The following is a 21,371-nucleotide window of genomic DNA, read 5'->3' as shown; positions in this document are numbered from 1 at the left end:
TTGGCTGAACGCATCGTGAAAGACTTTATTCGGGGGTGTTCACACGTGACTTATTTTTTAAGAAAAAAGCGTGGCCTTCAGCGCCTTTTTACATACAACCCTATGGGAAAAGGGAAAAAACTGCCGTTTTGTAAAAAGCGAGAGAAAAGCGCAGCTGCCTTTTAACTTTTCAGAAAGGCGCTGTGTGTCGTCAAGCGCCTTTCTGACACCTGATACTGGTGTTTCATAACGTGGTTCCAGTGTTAGCAGCATTCGGCAGAAATCTTCATTTTCCGCAACACTGTTGCAAATATACCCAGTTCAACACAACACAAAATACATATAATTATTAAGCACGTTTATTACAGAAAAAAAATCCTTTAAAAAAATGTGTACGCACAGTGCGTACAGGATTCCGACTGCCGGCGCCACTGCCTATAGCCTACATTATGAAGGAATGCCCCACAACAATAGAGCAATGAATGAGATAATTGCTGCACTATAGCTAGCTAGTAGTAGTAGCATAATTGTTGCAAAATGCTCATCCTCGCCGTAGAATTGTAGTATTGTTACGTGCGCCGTTACCATGGCGTCTGTGGTTGTTACCATGCACGCGCGAGCTTCCCCACAACAGAATGTTGATCGTGTGCTCAAGAAAGGCCACACGCTCTTCACTTTCCCTTATCGTTGACGAAAACAGGGTAAGACACGTTTAAAATGACCTGTTTCTCTGTTTCTCCTGGTGTATTGCGTTGCTGGAGTAGTGGGCGTGGCCTGTCTCGTTGGCTAAAGCCTCTCTCAGCCTGGGTGGGAGGAGGGAACAATTGTCGTTTTTTTTTTTTTTTTTTTTGAAAGTAAACATGCGTGTTCGTGTTGCAAGTCTCTTGTCTTTCAGTGGCGATACCTCGCAGAGAGGGCTGATTTTCAGTTTATATATATAAATATATAGATAGATATATATGTATGTACTAAGTTAGCTTGCTGATATGTTAATTCATTAAACGTGTTAATTATACTAGTATAGGTGATAGTTTACTGGTTGCAACAGGGGCTAGTTCTTCTGGTCGATGTTGTTTTTCGGGCTTTCACTTTCAGATTACATGGTCTTTGCAATGTTGAATCGTTGGGTAATCCGAGCCAGCCGTCAAGTTTGTTATTTGATCAATTCTGCCCCCTCCGAAGTCATGATGTGGTTCCTGTAACTAGGCACGCTGGACGAGAATTCTACTGTACACAAACGTTTACGCCCCTAACAACCCACTGTAACGTTGTCACGTGTCCGTGAATCTAGTGTGTACGAGCCATTTATTTGGTACACGCAGGCGCATTTTTAGTTTGGCAATATTATTCGGTGAAATCTTATTTAACGAACGATTGTATCGGTGGGCAAATTCTTAAAGTGATAGGAATGTTTTGCCATGCATTGTAAACCTGGTGGTTAATATGACATACTAACATGGATCTCCATAATACACTACTAGCTAGCTACTCTTTTTGTGAACCCTTCTTTGTTCCTCAAGCTTTCATTTGAAACGATTTTGTTCTGCCATATTTCATGGGGATTGACTGAGTATCATAAGCCCCTCTCAGTACCAGACAGGGAGTCATTCCTGATATAATGTGTGAATAGATCCACCAACTGAATCTGTCATACCCAGAAGTCACCCATTTATAATAGAAAATCAGTGTGTTTGATTGAGATGCTGGACGGAACATGCATGCATGCAGGTAGCTAAGGATGACACTGTATTAAAGTGTTGCTTCATAGGTTGTTTAGAGCATCCTATATACACTGCACTTTATTTGGCACTCTTGGACTACAATCTGAATAGCATAGCGTAATACTAACCCACTAGAGCTCCAGTGAAGATTGTATGTGTGCTTGGTTCAGATACAACTTCACTAATCTCTACCAGGGTTATCATTCCTCAACTAGTTGTCAATACTTACATATTAAATAGCTAACACTTTCATCTGTGTTTGTTGTTTTTGCCCATCAGCAATGAACAATGAGAAAGGACCGCACAAAAGTTGACAGATCTTCAGAGAAGTCTGACCTTGAGTCAGTCGGGTGCAAGCGCTCCCCCTTCAGTAGTGAAGACGGGATGGACAGCAGCTGCTCCAGCTGGGGGGTGGGCCCCTCACCCAATGACACCCCCAGGGTGAAGACAGGCGGCTGCCTGGGCCCCACACCTGGAGCTACCATCTACAGCAGTGCGACCCACTCAGTGGATCGGCCCAAGGAGCAAGGTGAGAAGATATGGTTTGTTAAATCAAAAGGTCTCTTGATGCTGGGTAAAAACGAGGGCAAATACCTGCACTCACTGTAAATGTATTCACTGTGTGTGCTGAGGGAATTCCCGCCCAATTGACCGACTGAACAGGTTTCCTAGGTGTTGTGTGTCTTTTCTCTATGGCATGGCAAGTTATGTAAGCATGTTGTACTGTGAGGGGAGGTAATCAATCGCTTAATGTAGCCCCAAGCAAATGACCCAGAATGAGGTTCTCTCTTGTAGAACCTACTGTGTGATGTCAGTAATAAAGACAGCATCTCTCTGCCCTCTGCTCTCACCTAGCACTCCATCGCTTGTTCCATATAAACAAAACGTAAAACTTTCTTTAAAAGTATTTTCCGCCTGTGACTAATCTCAGTGTTTTTATTTGTGTTTCCCCACCCTCCCCAGTGGTGCTGAGCAGTGGGGACGACATTGGCCTCCCCCAGAAGGTCCTGTTCCCTATGGAGCGGCTCAACTTGAAGTGGAGCCAGATCCACCGCATCGGAGCGGGCCTCAAGAACCTGGGAAACACCTGCTTCCTCAACTCGGCTCTGCAGTGTCTCACCTACACCGTTCCCCTCACCAACTACATGCTGACCCGGGAACATTCCAAAACATGTATGTGAATGAAGATATAACCAATCTGGTTTCCAGACCTGTTTAGAATGACTATTTTGGTCGTGATATATTGCATTTTAAACAATTGTATTGAGGAATGAAGTTAATCGGAACAGAATGCTAGAAGATACGGTACAACATGCCTCTTATCCGATTAACCTCCATATCTGTTCCCCTTTAGGTCATGAGCCTGGTTTCTGTATGATGTGCACCATGCAGAACCACATCACCCAGGTTTTTGCTAACTCGGGGAACGTCATCAAGCCCATTGGTGTCTTCAATCAACTAAAACGTGAGTGTCCACTCACAATCAGAAAAAAAACTATATTACTATTTAATATATGCTTGATGGAAATATGTGTTGTTGTAAAAAATATTAATAATAATAACTGCCTGCAATCACATCAGAACAAAACAAAAAAACATATTTGCTGTATCAAAATAATAGATATATGGACAATATGACCAGCCTGTCAGCTAAATAGTTTTCTCTCCAAAAATGCAAAGAGAGTTGGATAGCATCACAGGTGCCAAATCCAGGGAACACACAGTATCTTCAGAAAATTTATTTTCCCTCCAAAAAAGTAGAAGGTGCTATCAATTTATTTTGGAGGGAGAACTATTTGACAGACAGCTTCTTAGCAATAGCATCCTATGCTTCCACCAAAATACCAAACGATAAGTAACAGCTAACCATAACCATGTCAATGTGATTGTTTAATGTTTTTGTCAACTGTATGGTTTCGTCATCTACCTGCCCTGTTACACCCGGTAGGGATTGCAAAGCACTTCAGCTTAGGGAGTCAGGAGGATGCCCACGAGTTCCTGCGATGCACAGTGGATGCTATGCAAAAGTCCTGCCTGCCTGGAACCAAGTAGGTGTTACTGAGGGAGTTATGGAAATCAGTGTTCAGCCACTAGGATGTAGTGTACTTGGATCTGACCTACATTCATATTTAGCTTAGAATACAGTGAGACATGATTAATAGATATGTTGCAATGACCCTCGCTTATAGAAGCGACCCTTAAAACTGACTGTAGCAAGCTCTTGTGGATAGTGGATTTCCTTTCTGCGCCAACAGGTTACCTTTCTGTAATTATCTTTGCTCTATTTCCTCTGCTGTCTCTTCCCCTTTATTTCTTCTTCTCAAAGGGCTGTAACAGTTTGTGTTGCTAATGGTTAATAAACGAGTATCTTGATTTGAGAATGTACTGTAGTACAGACTGGCTGACTATTAGGAATAATTCATTCACATTTTGAGTAGTTTGTAGTTTGTCTTTTTAATTCTTCTGGCATTTCTTTTTTCAATAGATTGGACAGGCAAACGCAGGCAACCAGTTTTATCCACCAAGTCTTTGGAGGGTACCTACGATCCAGGGGTAAGTTATTGGTCCAAACTTGCATTGCTCATTTGTATGCTGCTTATACTGTATGTATGTTGCTTACCCGTACAAAGTTAGCAAAGAAAAGCACTGAATCTTCAATGCTCAATCTTTCACAGTAAAATGTTTAAACTGCGAAGCAGTCTCTGACACGTTTGACCCCTACTTGGATGTCGCATTGGAAATAAAGGTAACACACAATTATACATAATCATTCTGCTGTTTCACATCAATCAAGTACCTTTTACAAGAATTATTCATCGTGATATGAGATATTGGTAATAAGTAAATAATTGAGAATTGTGTCTGTCGTCTTGCAGACGGCTCCCAGCATAACCAAGGCACTGGAGCAGTTTGTCAAGCCAGAGCAACTGGATGGAGATAATGCATACAAATGCACAAAGTTAGTATATACCTGTATTCATTTATTTGTGCAGCCTATTGAGTTTTGATTCCTCACGTCATAATGGAATGCAACTGACTAAAACCTGTCTGCAGGTGTAAGAAAATGGTTCCAGCCTCAAAGAGACTCACCATCCACCGGAGCTCCAACGTGCTCACCATCTCACTGAACCGCTTTGCCAACTTCAACGGGGGCAAGATTAGAAAGGTAAGATCATTTTGGGAATATTTGGATTCAGGTTTAGAATGTTAAATGCAATAGGGTATTTTTTTCCTCTTCTCAGACAATCAGAAATGCCTTAGTTATTTTGAAGATGTACCCCCTGTTCGTTTCCCTGTGTGGTTTCCCTGTGTCGTCCTTACTCTCCTTACTCAGGACGTGAGGTACCCCGAGTACCTGGACCTTAGGCCCTTCATGTCCCAGTCCCACGGGGAGCCCCAGGACTATGTTCTGTATGCAGTGCTGGTCCACTCAGGCCGTAGTTGCCATGCTGGACACTACTACTGCTACATCAAGGTATCTCACACACACACACACACACACACACACACACACACACACCCCTCATAAAAATTCAGTTCACCAGTGCATCAGCCAGTCTCATTTTGCTCAGAATTAGATGTTGATGTGATGTGACGTTGATTGATTGATTGAAAAACTTTATTAGAAGATTTGCAGAAGTAGGTACATGAAAGTACATATTACATACAAGGTCAACTAACAGGATAAAAACCCAAGAAAGCCACTGGCTTATTTCAATTGGGGTCCTTGATTCTCAATTCATCGTTACATGTAAGACAGACAAAAAAAGCTAGTACTATCTACAAGATAATACAGACAAATAACTATTACTATCTACAAGATAAACACACATCCATCATGGGAAGAACAATACAACAAAACATAAGGTATGTACAGCGGGTAGGACAGGTGGGGACATACACCACAGGTGGGGGCGGGGGACAAAACACAAAGTATGTACAGTGGGTAGTTCGGGTCTTTTAATCTGATTTTTGATTTAGAGGGTCCAGTTACGGATTGCAGCCTCCTGTAAATGTTTTTTGAGAGTGGTTTTGAAGGTGGGCAGTGTTTTGCACTCCTTTAAGATTATAGGAAGGGCGTTCCACATTTTTACTGCATAGTTTGCAAACGAGTTTAACCCCTTGTTTGTGGTGCAACGCGGTTGAACGTGGTTCGTGGAGCTTCCTCTGGTGTTGTATGTGTGGACGTTGTTCACTTTTTGGAAGTATGTTGACAGGTACTTGGGTGTCTTTGTGGTGTAGCGTATCTTGAAGACCAGGCCCAGTGCAAGCTGCTGCACTCTGTCAACTACTCGTAGCCAATCAAGGCTCAAAAAATGAGCAGCGGTTAGATGTGTCCTAGGGTTGAGACCTAGCAGAAGCCTAACCAGTTTATTTTGGGCTGTCTGGAGTCTTGTTTTATGGGCCTTTGTGGTTCTATAGTACCATGATGTTACGGCATAGTCGAAGTGACATTGAATGAGAGCTCCTGATAGGGTCCTCAGTGTGTTTTTACTGACAAGTGAGGATATCCTGTACAAGAATCTAGTTCTATGGTTAACTTTTTTGATTACTTTTGCTGCCATTTTATCTCCGGAAAGATTTGCCTCTAAGATGGAGCCCAGGTATGTAATATCCTCTTTTCTTGTGATATTAATGTTACCCACTTTTATTTTAAAATTTTCAGCCTTTCTGAGTTTAGATGGGGATCCGTATAGGATGGTTTCAGTTTTACCTAGGTGTATTGATAGTTTATTGTCAGCTAGCCAGATGCAGATTCTACTCAGTTCAGTGCTTAGCGCTTTTTCCACCTGCAATATGTCCCTGTCAGAGACCAGCAGAGCCGAGTCATCCGCGAACAGGAATAAATTGCAATCACATGCTGATGTTGACGTTAACGTTAACAGTCCTCTTCTTAATTCTCAGGCCAGTGACGGGCAGTGGTATGAGATGAACGACTCCTCGGTGTCTGTCAGTGACATCAGATCCGTTCTCAACCAACAGGCTTACGTGCTCTTCTACATCAGGTGAGTACCACAGAGGCGCAAAGACATTTCACAACTTACATTTCTTGTGCATGCCCCCCCCCCCCTTTTTTTTATCACGAAAACATCTTGTTGTATTCCGGCCACCAGGTCACCTGATCTGAAGAACGGAGGGAACTGTAACCTCGTGAGCCGCACCCCAGGCCAGTCGTCCCCGCGCCCTGTCCTCACGCCCAGTGTCAACCTCGGGCTTTGCCACAACTCCACCGGCTTCATCGGCCCCCAGCTGCCCCCAAACATGGCTAAGGTACAGCCTCTATACTGCACTGTATACACACACACACTCTTTAATTGTCATATGAGCCTCCACACGCAGCTTCACACCACATTGGCATGATACTTAATGATAATTCTGATGATTATTAAAGATCAATGAATGATAATACTGTATTCACAGCAAGCTCGCGTACCAGTGTTTCGCACAGATTTGTTTTTGGCAGGGCACATGAGTACACATCCAGCGATGCCATTACCATTTACTCATTTTCTATTGAGTTCTATCTAAGCCAAAACTCCAGACAGGGGGGTCCGCCCCACCTATTCAATGGTAAGGGAAACAGCAGTGTGTAATGAGGCTTGTAGCTAACTTATTTTGGTTGTTTCACAGAACACCCTTCACGTCAACGGGAACGGCTCTCTAAGAGACAATCCATCTGGCTCCAAGCCTAGCACCAGCAGTGGCGGCCTCGGAAAACCGAGCCACGTGCTGCCCTCCGCCTCCTCTTCTTCATCCTCCTCGTCCTCCATCTCCTCAAACCCACTCTGCCGTCCCACTGGGATCCCCGACCGTGCTCTCCTTCTACAGAAGCTCTCCTTCTACATTGGCCAGGGCAAGCAGATCCGCCCCTCCTCATCCTCTTCTTCAGCCTCAGCTTCCTCCTCTTACGTCCAGCCGTCCGCCTCCTCCTCTTCCTCTTCCTCACAGTCTACCTCAGCCTGTATGTCCGCCCCTCGCCCGCCTCGTGTGAACGGCACGTCAGCCAGTAATGGGAATCACGGCTCCTCCTTCCTGGTGCCGTACGGCCACGAGTCATCAGAGGAGTCTGATCAGGAGGGCGGCGCTCTAGAAAACGGCCTGGCCAAGCCTAATTTCAACGGGAGGAACGGAGGAGCCGTCTACGGACCGGCCCCGCGACCCCAGCCGGCCGTTAAGACCAACGGTGCTGGTGGGAGTGAGGCTGGGGCGCACCACAACAGTAACGGCATCGCCAAACCCAACCAGAACGGTCACCAGAACGGACACCACAAAGTCAATGGCCTCAAACACACTGACAAGGTACTTAGTCAAATAACATGCCAAAACGGTAGCATAGAATAGTTTCTATCTGATAAAGTGTGGTTATCTGATATCGGGCCACGTATAGGATTGTTGTCATGGTATTTGGCTGCTTGCAAGGACAAGAGAAGAAGGTATTGTTGTTGAAATACTATTGCAAAGCATTATCCTGCAGTATGTAATCATGTCATTATCCTGCAGTATGTAATCATGTCATTATCCTGCAGTATGTAATCATGTCATTATCCTGCAGTATGTAATCATGTCATTATCCTGCAGTATGTAATCATGTCATTATCCTGCAGTATGTAATCATGTCATTATCCTGCAGTATGTAATCATGTCATTATCCTGCAGTATGTAATCATGTCATTATCCTGCAGTATGTAATCATGTCATTATCCTGCAGTATGTAATCATGTCATTATCCTGCAGTATGTCATCATGTCATTATCCTGCAGTATGTAATCATGTCATTATCCTGCAGTATGTAATCATGTCATTATCCTGCAGTATGTAATCATGTCATTATCCTGCAGTATGTAATCATGTCATTATCCTGCAGTATGTAATCATGTCATTATCCTGCAGTATGTAATCATGTCATTATCCTGCAGTATGTAATCATGTCCTTATCCTGCAGTATGTAATCATGTCATTATCCTGCAGTATGTAATCATGTCATTATCCTGCGGTATGTAATCATGTCATTATCCTGCAGTATGTAATCATGTCATTATCCTGCAGTATGTAATCATGTCATTATCCTGCAGTATGTAATCATGTCATTATCCTGCAGTATGTAATCATGTCATTATCCTGCAGTATGTAATCATGTCATTATCCTGCAGTATGTAATCATGTCATTATCCTGCAGTATGTCATCATGTCATTATCCTGCAGTATGTAATCATGTCATTATCCTGCAGTATGTAATCATGTCATTATCCTGCAGTATGTAATCATGTCCTGTCAATATTTTCATCAGTGCGCCCATTGATGTTTGTGGTTGTGGTCTGTTGCAGGTTTCTAGCAGTGGTCCTGGGCTGTCGTCTGGTGTGGGTCCAAGCATAGCTAACGGTCATGGGCTGTCGTCTGGTGTGGGTCCAAGCATAGCTAACGGTCATGGGCTGTCGTCTGGTGTGGGTCCAAGCATAGCTAACGGCAGGGAGTCTCATCACAGTCGGCCAAGGTGAGACAACCCTCACACCTCCAGGCACTGTGCAGATTTCAATGATTTTAAATTATGATATTAAGAATGTAATTGTATTAAGCCTGTATGCTTTTCTTCTTCTTTTTTTCTAGCAAAGAGGTACCGAACCGGAAGCGCCGTTACCATGGCGACGACCATGTCAACGACCACTCGCCTAATAAACAACGCCGCACCGACTACGATGACTTCAGCCTCCCTTCTGGTCATGCATCGCCAACGGCACCCCATCAAGGAAGCAGTGAGGAGAGGCCGAACCGGAAGCGCCGTCACCATGGCGACGACCATGTCAACGACCACTCGCCTAATAAACAACGCCGCACCGACTACGATGAGGAGGCGTTTTGTCTGGAAGAGAAGGAGCTGGCCTGGGACTGGCTGTTGTGACTGTGTGTGCACTTACACCACCACACCTACCCTGGACAGACTTGAGGACATTTCCAGCTCTTTTATGTTTTTGCTTTTTTCCCCCTCTCTTTCTCTCAACCCTTTCACTGGAGAAGACAACTTTTTTTCTCTGCATCCCTCTTTTCACACTCACTGAGACACCCTTTCTTTCTATCCTTTCTTTCTACTCCTCTACCCCCCCCTCTGTACACTACTCCTCTACCCCCCCCCTCTGTACACTACTCCTCTACCCCCCCCTCTGTACACTACTCCTCTACCCCCCCCCCCTCTGTACACTACTCCTCTACCCCCCCCTCTGTACACTACTCCTCTACCCCCCCCTCTGTACACTACTCCTCTACCCCCCCCTCTGTACACTACTCCTCTACCCCCCCCTCTGTACACTACTCCTCTACCCCCCCCCCTCTGTACACTACTCCTCTACCCCCCCCCTCTGTACACTACTCCTCTACCCCCCCCTCTGTACACTACTCCTCTACCCCCCCCCCCTCTGTACACTACTCCTCTACCCCCCCCTCTGTACACTACTCCTCTACCCCCCCCCCCTCTGTACACTACTCCTCTACCCCCCCCTCTGTACACTACTCCTCTACCCCCCCCCCCTCTGTACACTACTCCTCTACCCCCCCCCCCCTCTGTACACTACCCCTCTACCCCCCCCCTCTGTACACTACTCCTCTACCCCCCCCTCTGTACACTACTCCTCTACCCCCCCCTCTGTACACTACCCCTCTACCCCCCCCCCTCTGTACACTACCCCTCTACCCCCCCCCCCTCTGTACACTACCCCTCTACCCCCCCCCCCTCTGTACACTACTCCTCTACCCCCCCCCCTCTGTACACTACTCCTCTACCCCCCCCTCTGTACACTACTCCTCTACCCCCCCCTCTGTACACTACCCCTCTACCCCCCCCCCTCTGTACACTACCCCTCTACCCCCCCCCCCTCTGTACACTACCCCTCTACCCCCCCCCCTCTGTACACTACTCCTCTACCCCCCCCTCTGTACACTACTCCTCTACCCCCCCCCTCTGTACACTACTCCTCTACCCCCCCCTCTGTACACTACTCCTCTACCCCCCCCCTCTGTACACTACTCCTCTACCCCCCCCCCCTCTGTACACTACTCCTCTACCCCCCCCCTCTGTACACTACTCCTCTACCCCCCCCCTCTGTACACTACACCTCTACCCCCCCCTCTGTACACTACTCCTCTACCCCCCCCTCTGTACACTACTCCTCTACCCCCCCCCCCTCTGTACACTACTCCTCTACCCCCCCCTCTGTACACTACCCCTCTACCCCCCCCCTCTGTACACTACTCCTCTACCCCCCCCTCTGTACACTACCCCTCTACCCCCCCCTCTGTACACTACTCCTCTACCCCCCCCCTCTGTACACTACTCCTCTACCCCCCCCCTCTGTACACTACCCCTCTACCCCCCCCTCTCTGTACACTACTCCTCTAGCCCCCCCCTCTGTACACTACCCCTCTACCCCCCCCTCTCTGTACACTACTCCTCTACCCCCCCCCTCTGTACACTACTCCTCTACCCCCCCCCTCTGTACACTACTCCTCTACCCCCCCCTCTGTACACTACTCCTCTACCCCCCCCTCTGTACACTACTCCTCTACCCCCCCCTCTGTACACTACTCCTCTACCCCCCCCCTCTGTACACTACTCCTCTACCCCCCCCTCTGTACACTACTCCTCTACCCCCCCCCTCTGTACACTACTCCTCTACCCCCCCCCCTCTGTACACTACTCCTCTACCCCCCCCTCTGTACACTACTCCTCTACCCCCCCCCTCTGTACACTACTCCTCTACCCCCCCCCCCTCTGTACACTACTCCTCTACCCCCCCCCTCTGTACACTACTCCTCTACCCCCCCCCCTCTGTACACTACTCCTCTACCCCCCCCCCCTCTGTACACTACTCCTCTACCCCCCCCCCTCTGTACACTACCCCTCTACCCCCCCCCTCTGTACACTACTCCTCTACCCCCCCCCCCTCTGTACACTACTCCTCTACCACCCCCCCTCTGTACACTACTCCTCTACCCCCCCCCCCTCTGTACACTACTCCTCTACCCCCCCCTCTGTACACTACTCCTCTACCCCCCCCCCCCTCTGTACACTACTCCTCTACCCCCCCCTCTGTACACTACTCCTCTACCCCCCCCTCTGTACACTACTCCTCTACCCCCCCCTCTGTACACTACTCCTCTACCCCCCCCCTCTGTACACTACTCCTCTACCCCCCCCTCTGTACACTACTCCTCTACCCCCCCCCCCCTCTGTACACTACTCCTCTACCCCCCCCCTCTGTACACTACTCCTCTACCCCCCCCCTCTGTACACTACTCCTCTACCCCCCCCTCTGTACACTACACCTCTACCCCCCCCCTCTGTACACTACCCCTCTACCCCCCCCCTCTGTACACTACTCCTCTACCCCCCCCCCTCTGTACACTACTCCTCTACCCCCCCCTCTGTACACTACTCCTCTACCCCCCCCCTCTGTACACTACTCCTCTACCCCCCCCTCTGTACACTACTCCTCTACCCCCCCCCCCCTCTGTACACTACTCCTCTACCCCCCCCCCCTCTGTACACTACTCCTCTACCCCCCCCCCTCTGTACACTACTCCTCTACCCCCCCCCCTCTGTACATTACTCCTCTACCCCCCCCCTCTGTACACTACACCTCTACCCCCCCCTCTGTACACTACTCCTCTACCCCCCCCCTCTGTACACTACTCCTCTACCCCCCCCTCTGTACACTACACCTCTACCCCCCCCTCTGTACACTACCCCTCTACCCCCCCCCTCTGTACACTACTCCTCTACCCCCCCCCCTCTGTACACTACTCCTCTACCCCCCCCCCCCTCTGTACACTACTCCTCTACCCCCCCCCCTCTGTACACTACTCCTCTACCCCCCCCCCCTCTGTACACTACTCCTCTACCCCCCCCCCTCTGTACACTACTCCTCTACCCCCCCCCTCTGTACACTACCCCTCTACCCCCCCCCCCCTCTGTACACTACTCCTCTACCCCCCCCTCTGTACACTACTCCTCTACCCCCCCCCCTCTGTACACTACTCCTCTACCCCCCCCTCTGTACACTACTCCTCTACCCCCCCCCCCCTCTGTACACTACTCCTCTACCCCCCCCCTCTGTACACTACCCCTCTACCCCCCCCTCTGTACACTACTCCTCTACCCCCCCCCCCTCTGTACACTACCCTCTACCCCCCCCTCTGTACACTACCCCTCTACCCCCCCCCTCTGTACACTACCCCTCTACCCCCCCCCTCTGTACACTACCCCTCTACCCCCCCCCCCTCTGTACACTACCCCTCTACCCCCCCCCCTCTGTACACTACTCCTCTACCCCCCCCTCTGTACACTACTCCTCTACCCCCCCCCCCCCTCTGTACACTACTCCTCTACCCCCCCCCCTCTGTACACTACTCCTCTACCCCCCCCCCCCCCTCTGTACACTACTCCTCTACCCCCCCCCTCTGTACACTACTCCTCTACCCCCCCCCCCCTCTGTACACTACTCCTCTACCCCCCCCTCTGTACACTACTCCTCTACCCCCCCCCCTCTGTACACTACTCCTCTACCCCCCCCCCCCTCTGTACACTACTCCTCTACCCCCCCCCCCCCCCTCTGTACACTACTCCTCTACCCCCCCCTCTCTGTACACTACTCCTCTACCCCCCCCCCCCTCTGTACACTACTCCTCTACCCCCCCCCTCTGTACACTACTCCTCTACCCCCCCCCTCTGTACACTACTCCTCTACCCCCCCCTCTGTACACTACTCCTCTACCCCCCCCTCTCTGTACACTACTCCTCTACCCCCCCCCCCTCTGTACACTACTCCTCTACCCCCCCCCTCTGTACACTACTCCTCTACCCCCCCCTCTGTACACTACTCCTCTACCCCCCCCCCTCTGTACACTACCTCCTCTACCCCCCCCCTCTGTACACTACTCCTCTACCCCCCCCCTCTGTACACTACTCCTCTACCCCCCCCCTCTGTACACTACTCCTCTACCCCCCCCCTCTGTACACTACTCCTCTACCCCCCCCTCTGTACACTACTCCTCTACCCCCCCCTCTGTACACTACTCCTCTACCCCCCCCCTCTGTACACTACTCCTCTACCCCCCCCCCCCCCCTCTGTACACTACTCCTCTACCCCCCCCCTCTGTACACTACTCCTCTACCCCCCCCCTCTGTACACTACTCCTCTACCCCCCCCCCCTCTGTACACTACTCCTCTACCCCCCCCCCTCTGTACACTACTCCTCTACCCCCCCCTCTGTACACTACTCCTCTACCCCCCCCCTCTGTACACTACTCCTCTACCCCCCCCCTCTGTACACTACTCCTCTACCCCCCCCCTCTGTACACTACCCCTCTACCCCCCCCCCCTCTGTACACTACTCCTCTACCCCCCCCCTCTGTACACTACTCCTCTACCCCCCCCCCTCTGTACACTACTCCTCTACCCCCCCCCCCCTCTGTACACTACTCCTCTACCCCCCCCCCTCTGTACACTACTCCTCTACCCCCCCCTCTGTACACTACTCCTCTACCCCCCCCTCTGTACACTACCCCTCTACCCCCCCCCTCTGTACACTACTCCTCTACCCCCCCCTCTGTACACTACTCCTCTACCCCCCCCTCTGTACACTACTCCTCTACCCCCCCCTCTGTACACTACTCCTCTACCCCCCCCTCTGTACACTACTCCTCTACCCCCCCCTCTGTACACTACTCCTCTACCCCCCCCCTCTGTACACTACTCCTCTACCCCCCCCCCTCTGTACACTACTCCTCTACCCCCCCCCTCTGTACACTACTCCTCTACCCCCCCCCCTCTGTACACTACTCCTCTACCCCCCCCCTCTGTACACTACTCCTCTACCCCCCCCCCCTCTGTACACTACTCCTCTACCCCCCCCCCTCTGTACACTACCCCTCTACCCCCCCCCTCTGTACACTACCCCTCTACCCCCCCCTCTGTACACTACTCCTCTACCCCCCCCCCTCTGTACACTACTCCTCTACCCCCCCCTCTGTACACTACTCCTCTACCCCCCCCCTCTGTACACTACTCCTCTACCCCCCCCCTCTGTACACTACTCCTCTACCCCCCCCTCTGTACACTACTCCTCTACCCCCCCCCTCTGTACACTACTCCTCTACCCCCCCCCTCTGTACACTACTCCTCTACCCCCCCCCTCTGTACACTACTCCTCTACCCCCCCCCTCTGTACACTACTCCTCTACCCCCCCCCTCTGTACTCTACCCCTCTACCCCCCCCCTCTGTACACTACTCCTCTACCCCCCCCCTCTGTACACTACTCCTCTACCCCCCCCCTCTGTACACTACTCCTCTACCCCCCCCCCTCTGTACACTACTCCTCTACCCCCCCCTCTGTACACTACTCCTCTACCCCCCCCCTCTGTACACTACTCCTCTACCCCCCCCCTCTGTACACTACTCCTCTACCCCCCCTCTGTACACTACTCCTCTACCCCCCCCTCTGTACACTACTCCTCTACCCCCCCCCTCTGTACACTACTCCTCTACCCCCCCCCCCTCTGTACACTACTCCTCTACCCCCCCCCCTCTGTACACTACTCCTCTACCCCCCCCTCTGTACACTACCCCTCTACCCCCCCCCCTCTGTACACTACTCCTCTACCCCCCCCCCCTCTGTACACTACTCCTCTACCCCCCCCTCTGTACACTACTCCTCTACCCCCCCTCTGTACACTACTCCTCTACCCCCCCCCCCTCTGTACACTACTCCTCTACCCCCCCCCTCTGTACACTACTCCTCTACCCCCCCCCTCTGTACACTACTCCTCTACCCCCCCCCTCTGTACACTACTCCTCTACCCCCCCCTCTGTACACTACTCCTCTACCCCCCCCTCTGTACACTACTCCTCTACCCCCCCCCCCTCTGTACACTACCCCTCTACCCCCCCCCCCTCTGTACACTACTCCTCTACCCCCCCCCCCTCTGTACACTACTCCTCTACCCCCCCCTCTGTACACTACTCCTCTACCCCCCCCCTCTGTACACTACTCCTCTACCCCCCCCCTCTGTACACTACTCCTCTACCCCCCCCCTCTGTACACTACTCCTCTACCCCCCCCTCTGTACACTACTCCTCTACCCCCCCCTCTGTACACTACTCCTCTACCCCCCCCCTCTGTACACTACTCCTCTACCCCCCCCCTCTGTACACTACTCCTCTACCCCCCCCCCCTCTGTACACTACACCTCTACCCCCCCCCTCTGTACACTACTCCTCTACCCCCCCCCCTCTGTACACTACTCCTCTACCCCCCCCCTCTGTACACTACTCCTCTACCCCCCCCCTCTGTACATTACCACTCTACCCCCCCCCTCTGTACATTACCCCTCTACCCCCCCCCCCTCTGTACACTACTCCTCTACCCCCCCCCTCTGTACACTACTCCTCTACCCCCCCCTCTGTACACTACTCCTCTACCCCCCCCCCCCTCTGTACATTACCCCTCTACCCCCCCCCCTCTGTACACTACTCCTCTACCCCCCCCCCCTCTGTACACTACTCCTCTACCCCCCCCTCTGTACACTACTCCTCTACCCCCCCCCCCCCTCTGTACACTACCCCTCTACCCCCCCCCCCTCTGTACACTACCCCTCTACCCCCCCCCCCTCTGTACACTACTCCTCTACCCCCCCCCCCTCTGTACACTACTCCTCTACCCCCCCCCCCCTCTGTACATTACCCCTCTACCCCCCCCCTCTGTACACTACTCCTCTACCCCCCCCCCCTCTGTACACTACTCCTCTACCCCCCCCTCTGTACACTACTCCTCTACCCCCCCCCTCTGTACACTACTCCTCTACCCCCCCCCCTCTGTACACTACTCCTCTACCCCCCCCCTCTGTACACTACTCCTCTACCCCCCCCCTCTGTACACTACTCCTCTACCCCCCCCCCTCTGTACACTACTCCTCTACCCCCCCCCTCTGTACACTACTCCTCTACCCCCCCCCTCTGTACACTACTCCTCTACCCCCCCCTCTGTACACTACTCCTCTACCCCCCCCCTCTGTACACTACTCCTCTACCCCCCCCTCTGTACACTACTCCTCTACCCCCCCCCTCTGTACACTACTCCTCTACCCCCCCCCCCTCTGTACACTACTCCTCTACCCCCCCCTCTGTACACTACCCCTCTACCCCCCCCCCTCTGTACACTACTCCTCTACCCCCCCCCCCTCTGTACACTACCCCTCTACCCCCCCCCCCTCTGTACACTACCCCTCTACCCCCCCCCTCTGTACACTACTCCTCTACCCCCCCCTCTGTACACTACTCCTCTACCCCCCCCTCTGTACACTACCCCTCTACCCCCCCCCTCTGTACACTACTCCTCTACCCCCCCCTCTGTACACTACTCCTCTACCCCCCCCCTCTGTACACTACTCCTCTACCCCCCCCCTCTGTACACTACTCCTCTACCCCCCCCTCTGTACACTACCCCTCTACCCCCCCCTCTGTACACTACTCCTCTACCCCCCCTCTGTACACTACTCCTCTACCCCCCCCTCTGTACACTACTCCTCTACCCCCCCCTCTGTACACTACTCCTCTACCCCCCCCCCTCTGTACACTACTCCTCCACCCCCCCCCTCTGTACACTACTCCTCTACCCCCCCCTCTGTACACTACTCCTCTACCCCCCCCTCTGTACACTACTCCTCTACCCCCCCCCCTCTGTACACTACTCCTCTACCCCCCCCCCCCTCTGTACACTACTCCTCTACCCCCCCCCTCTGTACACTACACCTCTACCCCCCCCTCTGTACACTACTCCTCTACCCCCCCCTCTGTACACTACTCCTCTACCCCCCCCTCTGTACACTACTCCTCTACCCCCCCCTCTGTACACTACTCCTCTACCCCCCCCCTCTGTACACTACTCCTCTACCCCCCCCCCTCTGTACACTACTCCTCTACCCCCCCCCCCCTCTGTACACTACTCCTCTACCCCCCCCCTCTGTACACTACTCCTCTACCCCCCCCTCTGTACACTACTCCTCTACCCCCCCCTCTGTACACTACTCCTCTACCCCCCCCCTCTGTACACTACCCCTCTACCCCCCCCCTCTGTACACTACTCCTCTACCCCCCCCTCTGTACACTACTCCTCTACCCCCCCCTCTGTACACTACTCCTCTACCCCCCCCCTCTGTACACTACCCCTCTACCCCCCCCCTCTGTACACTACTCCTCTACCCCCCCCCCCCTCTGTACACTACTCCTCTACCCCCCCCCTCTGTACACTACCCCTCTACCCCCCCCCCTCTGTACACTACTCCTCTACCCCCCCCCCCCTCTGTACACTACCCCTCTACCCCCCCCCCCTCTGTACACTACTCCTCTACCCCCCCCCTCTGTACACTACTCCTCTACCCCCCCCCTCTGTACACTACTCCTCTACCCCCCCCTCTGTACACTACACCTCTACCCCCCCCCCTCTGTACACTACTCCTCTACCCCCCCCTCTGTACACTACTCCTCTACCCCCCTCCTCTGTACACTACTCCTCTACCCCCCCCCTCTGTACACTACTCCTCTACCCCCCCCCCCCTCTGTACACTACTCCTCTACCCCCCCCTCTGTACATTACCACTCTACCCCCCCTCTGTACACTACTCCTCTACCCCCCCTCTGTACATTACCACTCTACCCCCCCCTCTGTACATTACCCCTCTACCCCCCCCTCTGTACATTACCACTCTACCCCCCCCCTCTGTACATTACCCCTCTACCCCCCCCCTCTGTACACTACTCCTCTACCCCCCCCCCTCTGTACATTACCCCTCTACCCCTCAGTAATAAACTCATTATTTTTTAACTCAACTTTTAAACTCATTATTCAAGTATACAAAAAAACATAAAAAAAATAATCATCACTTTTGGCTGTGGACCTTTTGTGTTTGCTTTTTAAAAATCCAGTTAGTTTTTTCTAGCGTTCATAAGAAAGAATACTGTGAATTTAATTTTGAACTGTACTATCAGTTATTTTTTATACATAAACAGTCCTGTATCAGGAATACCAATAGAGATTTTTTTTTCTTCATGTTTCTGGTTTGTTTTAGACAATTTCCACAACTTAATTTAGACCATGTTCTATGGACATAAGTCAGTGAAATGGGTATGGTTTGCTGTTTTTTCTACGTAAAAAAAAATATGACAACAGTTATGTTATACCTTTTAGTTCAACAATAGCATGTAAAATGTATACTTTGTACAAGGTATATAAAAAGCCTTAAATACATTTGTTAATGTCAGAAATTGTAACCCTCACTTTGTTTACAAGCATTGTTTGTTGGAGTGAATGCTTATGATGGGGCATGTACACCACAATGGGTAAAATGTCCGCCTTTCTACCAGATGGAGTTATTATATGGAAGATACCCCTTTTGGTTAAATCATTTTCGTATGAGTGATTGATATACTGAACTGAGTGTCACAGACTTCTTTTGGGAGGTCAGAGAATGGTTGTTTGTTGTACCACTTCTTGGATTCAGGGCTTATCATACGTATACAGTGCAATGGCATGGTCGTTTTTGTAGGTTTTTCTAGTCATACAATGACAGGATGGGTTTAACATGGGAGCTAAATACTAATTTCTTATTCACGTGACACAGTATTGAAATTATAAAGCCAAAGACTAGTTTGGAGCCAGTTAGGCCTTTAGTTGTCTAGTCAGTCTTTATACGGTACACACAGGAAGGTTGAACATCAAATTTTATTCAAATTCTCATTTATCTATTGCTGCTGGATTGAAAAAATCAGGTGTAGTGCTGAGGCACAAATGTGTACATTTCAAGCCTGCAAACTGCGACACTTTAAATGAATGTGCAATAACACTATGTGCAATATGACAACCCTAGTCGTTTTATCTGTACAGTAAAGTATAGTGGATAGTGTACATAGCCTTTATTTATGTAAACCAGCTCCTTTCCCTTCTTGTTTTTTTTAGTTTTTTTTCTTTCCTAGCACCAGGGGAGCCACCCCTCCCAAATGTCGTTGTTTGGTACCTGTACTATAGCAATGACAATAAAGACCATTCATTCATTCATCTTTAGCTGTCTAGTTTGAGGTTTTTGTAGTTTTAGTTTAGTTTTAGATGATCTTAGACTGTTTTAGACTAGTTTTAGTTTTAGACTATGTAGTTTTAGTTTAGTTTTAGTCTATATTGACGGAAAGTTTAGATTATTTTAGACTATTTTAGACTAGTTTTAGTTTTAGACTATGTCGTTTTTAGTTTAGTTTTTAGACTATGTAGGCCAGGTTTTGTATTGTATTTGTTTGTGGTGGATGTTGTATGCCTGTGAACAGGTTACAATTGAAAATGAGCCCTTGGGGCTCAATGTGTTTTTTTACCTGTATAAATAAACGTTACGTTACCCTTAAAACTTTTAATACATTTTTTCATTCTTAGGCTTCTCTCTGTCTAAAAATAACAAGTGCTTCTCTGTTCATAAGACCAAGGACTTCCTCGTAGTGAGATGAAGTCACTGACACTGATCTAGGGTCAGTTTTGGGTTTCCCCCATGAACGCTAAAGGATATTACTTATTTGTGGTTGGTAAATTGATCCTAGATCCATGGGAACTAGGGAGTGGCCTCTGGTGATGACCTGGTCACACTGACCACATGATCCTTCACTGGGGATTTTTTGTTTGTTTTATGTTCATGTTTTCTTGCCAAACCTTGTGAATGAAATGTACTACCTCCAACCAAATCTCATATAAGTTGACCAACATGACATAGTTTTAGCAATTTTACAATTGAAAATGAGCCCTTGGGGCTCAATGTGTTTTTTTACCTGTATAAATAAACGTTACGTTACCCTTAAAACTTTTAACAGTGTCTGTTGCTCAGACAGGGCTTAAAGAAAGACAGGACTAGGCCTAATCTTGACTAGTTAAACTAGGTAATTTAAGCCGCTTGCATGAAAGTATCTCAACTGTGGTTTAGTAAATCGGAGACTATGGAGTCCTGGAGTAAACTAAGTAAGCCTTATTGCAAACACCTGGATTAAGCCTCATTTGAGGGAGGCGGAGCCAGGCTAGTTCATACAATGGTCCCCATGAAAACCCGGAATGGAACAGAAAACACAATTTTTAGTGAGAACATTGATAGAAAACAATACCAGGAGCTTTTATTTTGAAAGCAAATGGTTTTATCTTAATTGTCAGAATAATATGTAAGAAACTGATGTGACTGATGTGGATCTTGAGATGGAACAATGGCAGTGGCAACCAGAATTCGTTCAAAGAACTACACTGAGTTGGAAAAGACGCTACTAAAACAAATTGCATCAAACCATCCAATCATTGAAAGTAAAAACCATACTGCTGCTACCGAGCAAAAGAAGAAGAGTAGTTGGATTGCAATTAGCAGTGAATTTAATGCAAATGAACAAGTAACAAAACGAACAGTACAGCAACTTCAGGTGAGATCTTCATTCATCTCTTCATGAGATTATCAGCATTTCACTTCTTATTTGCTGCTTTTTTTGGCCTCGGCTCACCTGTAAAAGAGATGCAAATCTCAGTGTGACTTCCCTGGATAAATAAAGGTTAAATAAAAAATAAAAATCATATTTGTGTAAGATAATTCATATTGAATGACATCTGCTTTTATA

At 49.9% G+C, this 21,371-nt stretch overlaps 1 protein-coding gene across 1 annotated transcript; it reads left to right on the top strand.

Annotated features, from left to right (window-relative positions):
* Positions 1-1,988: 1,988 nt before the first annotated feature.
* On the top strand, positions 1,989-9,597 carry LOC308150489 (ubiquitin carboxyl-terminal hydrolase 42-like; the record flags this gene model as incomplete). Its single annotated transcript, XM_080523313.1, has 14 exons — positions 1,989-2,229; positions 2,664-2,873; positions 3,055-3,165; positions 3,649-3,748; positions 4,186-4,253; positions 4,376-4,446; positions 4,577-4,659; positions 4,755-4,866; positions 5,035-5,175; positions 6,606-6,706; positions 6,815-6,971; positions 7,332-8,000; positions 9,026-9,192; positions 9,306-9,597. 14 exons carry the CDS (start codon positions 1,989-1,991, stop codon positions 9,595-9,597), a joined length of 2,523 nt encoding a protein of 840 aa, XP_080379439.1.
* Positions 9,598-21,371: the final 11,774 nt, after the last annotated feature.

The sequence above is a fragment of the Nansenia antarctica genome (genome assembly GCF_963989245.1).
Source record: "Nansenia antarctica genome assembly, chromosome: 1".
NCBI classification, from domain to species: Eukaryota; Metazoa; Chordata; class Actinopteri; order Argentiniformes; family Microstomatidae; genus Nansenia; species Nansenia antarctica.
This window is presented reverse-complemented; position numbering and strand designations above follow the sequence as displayed.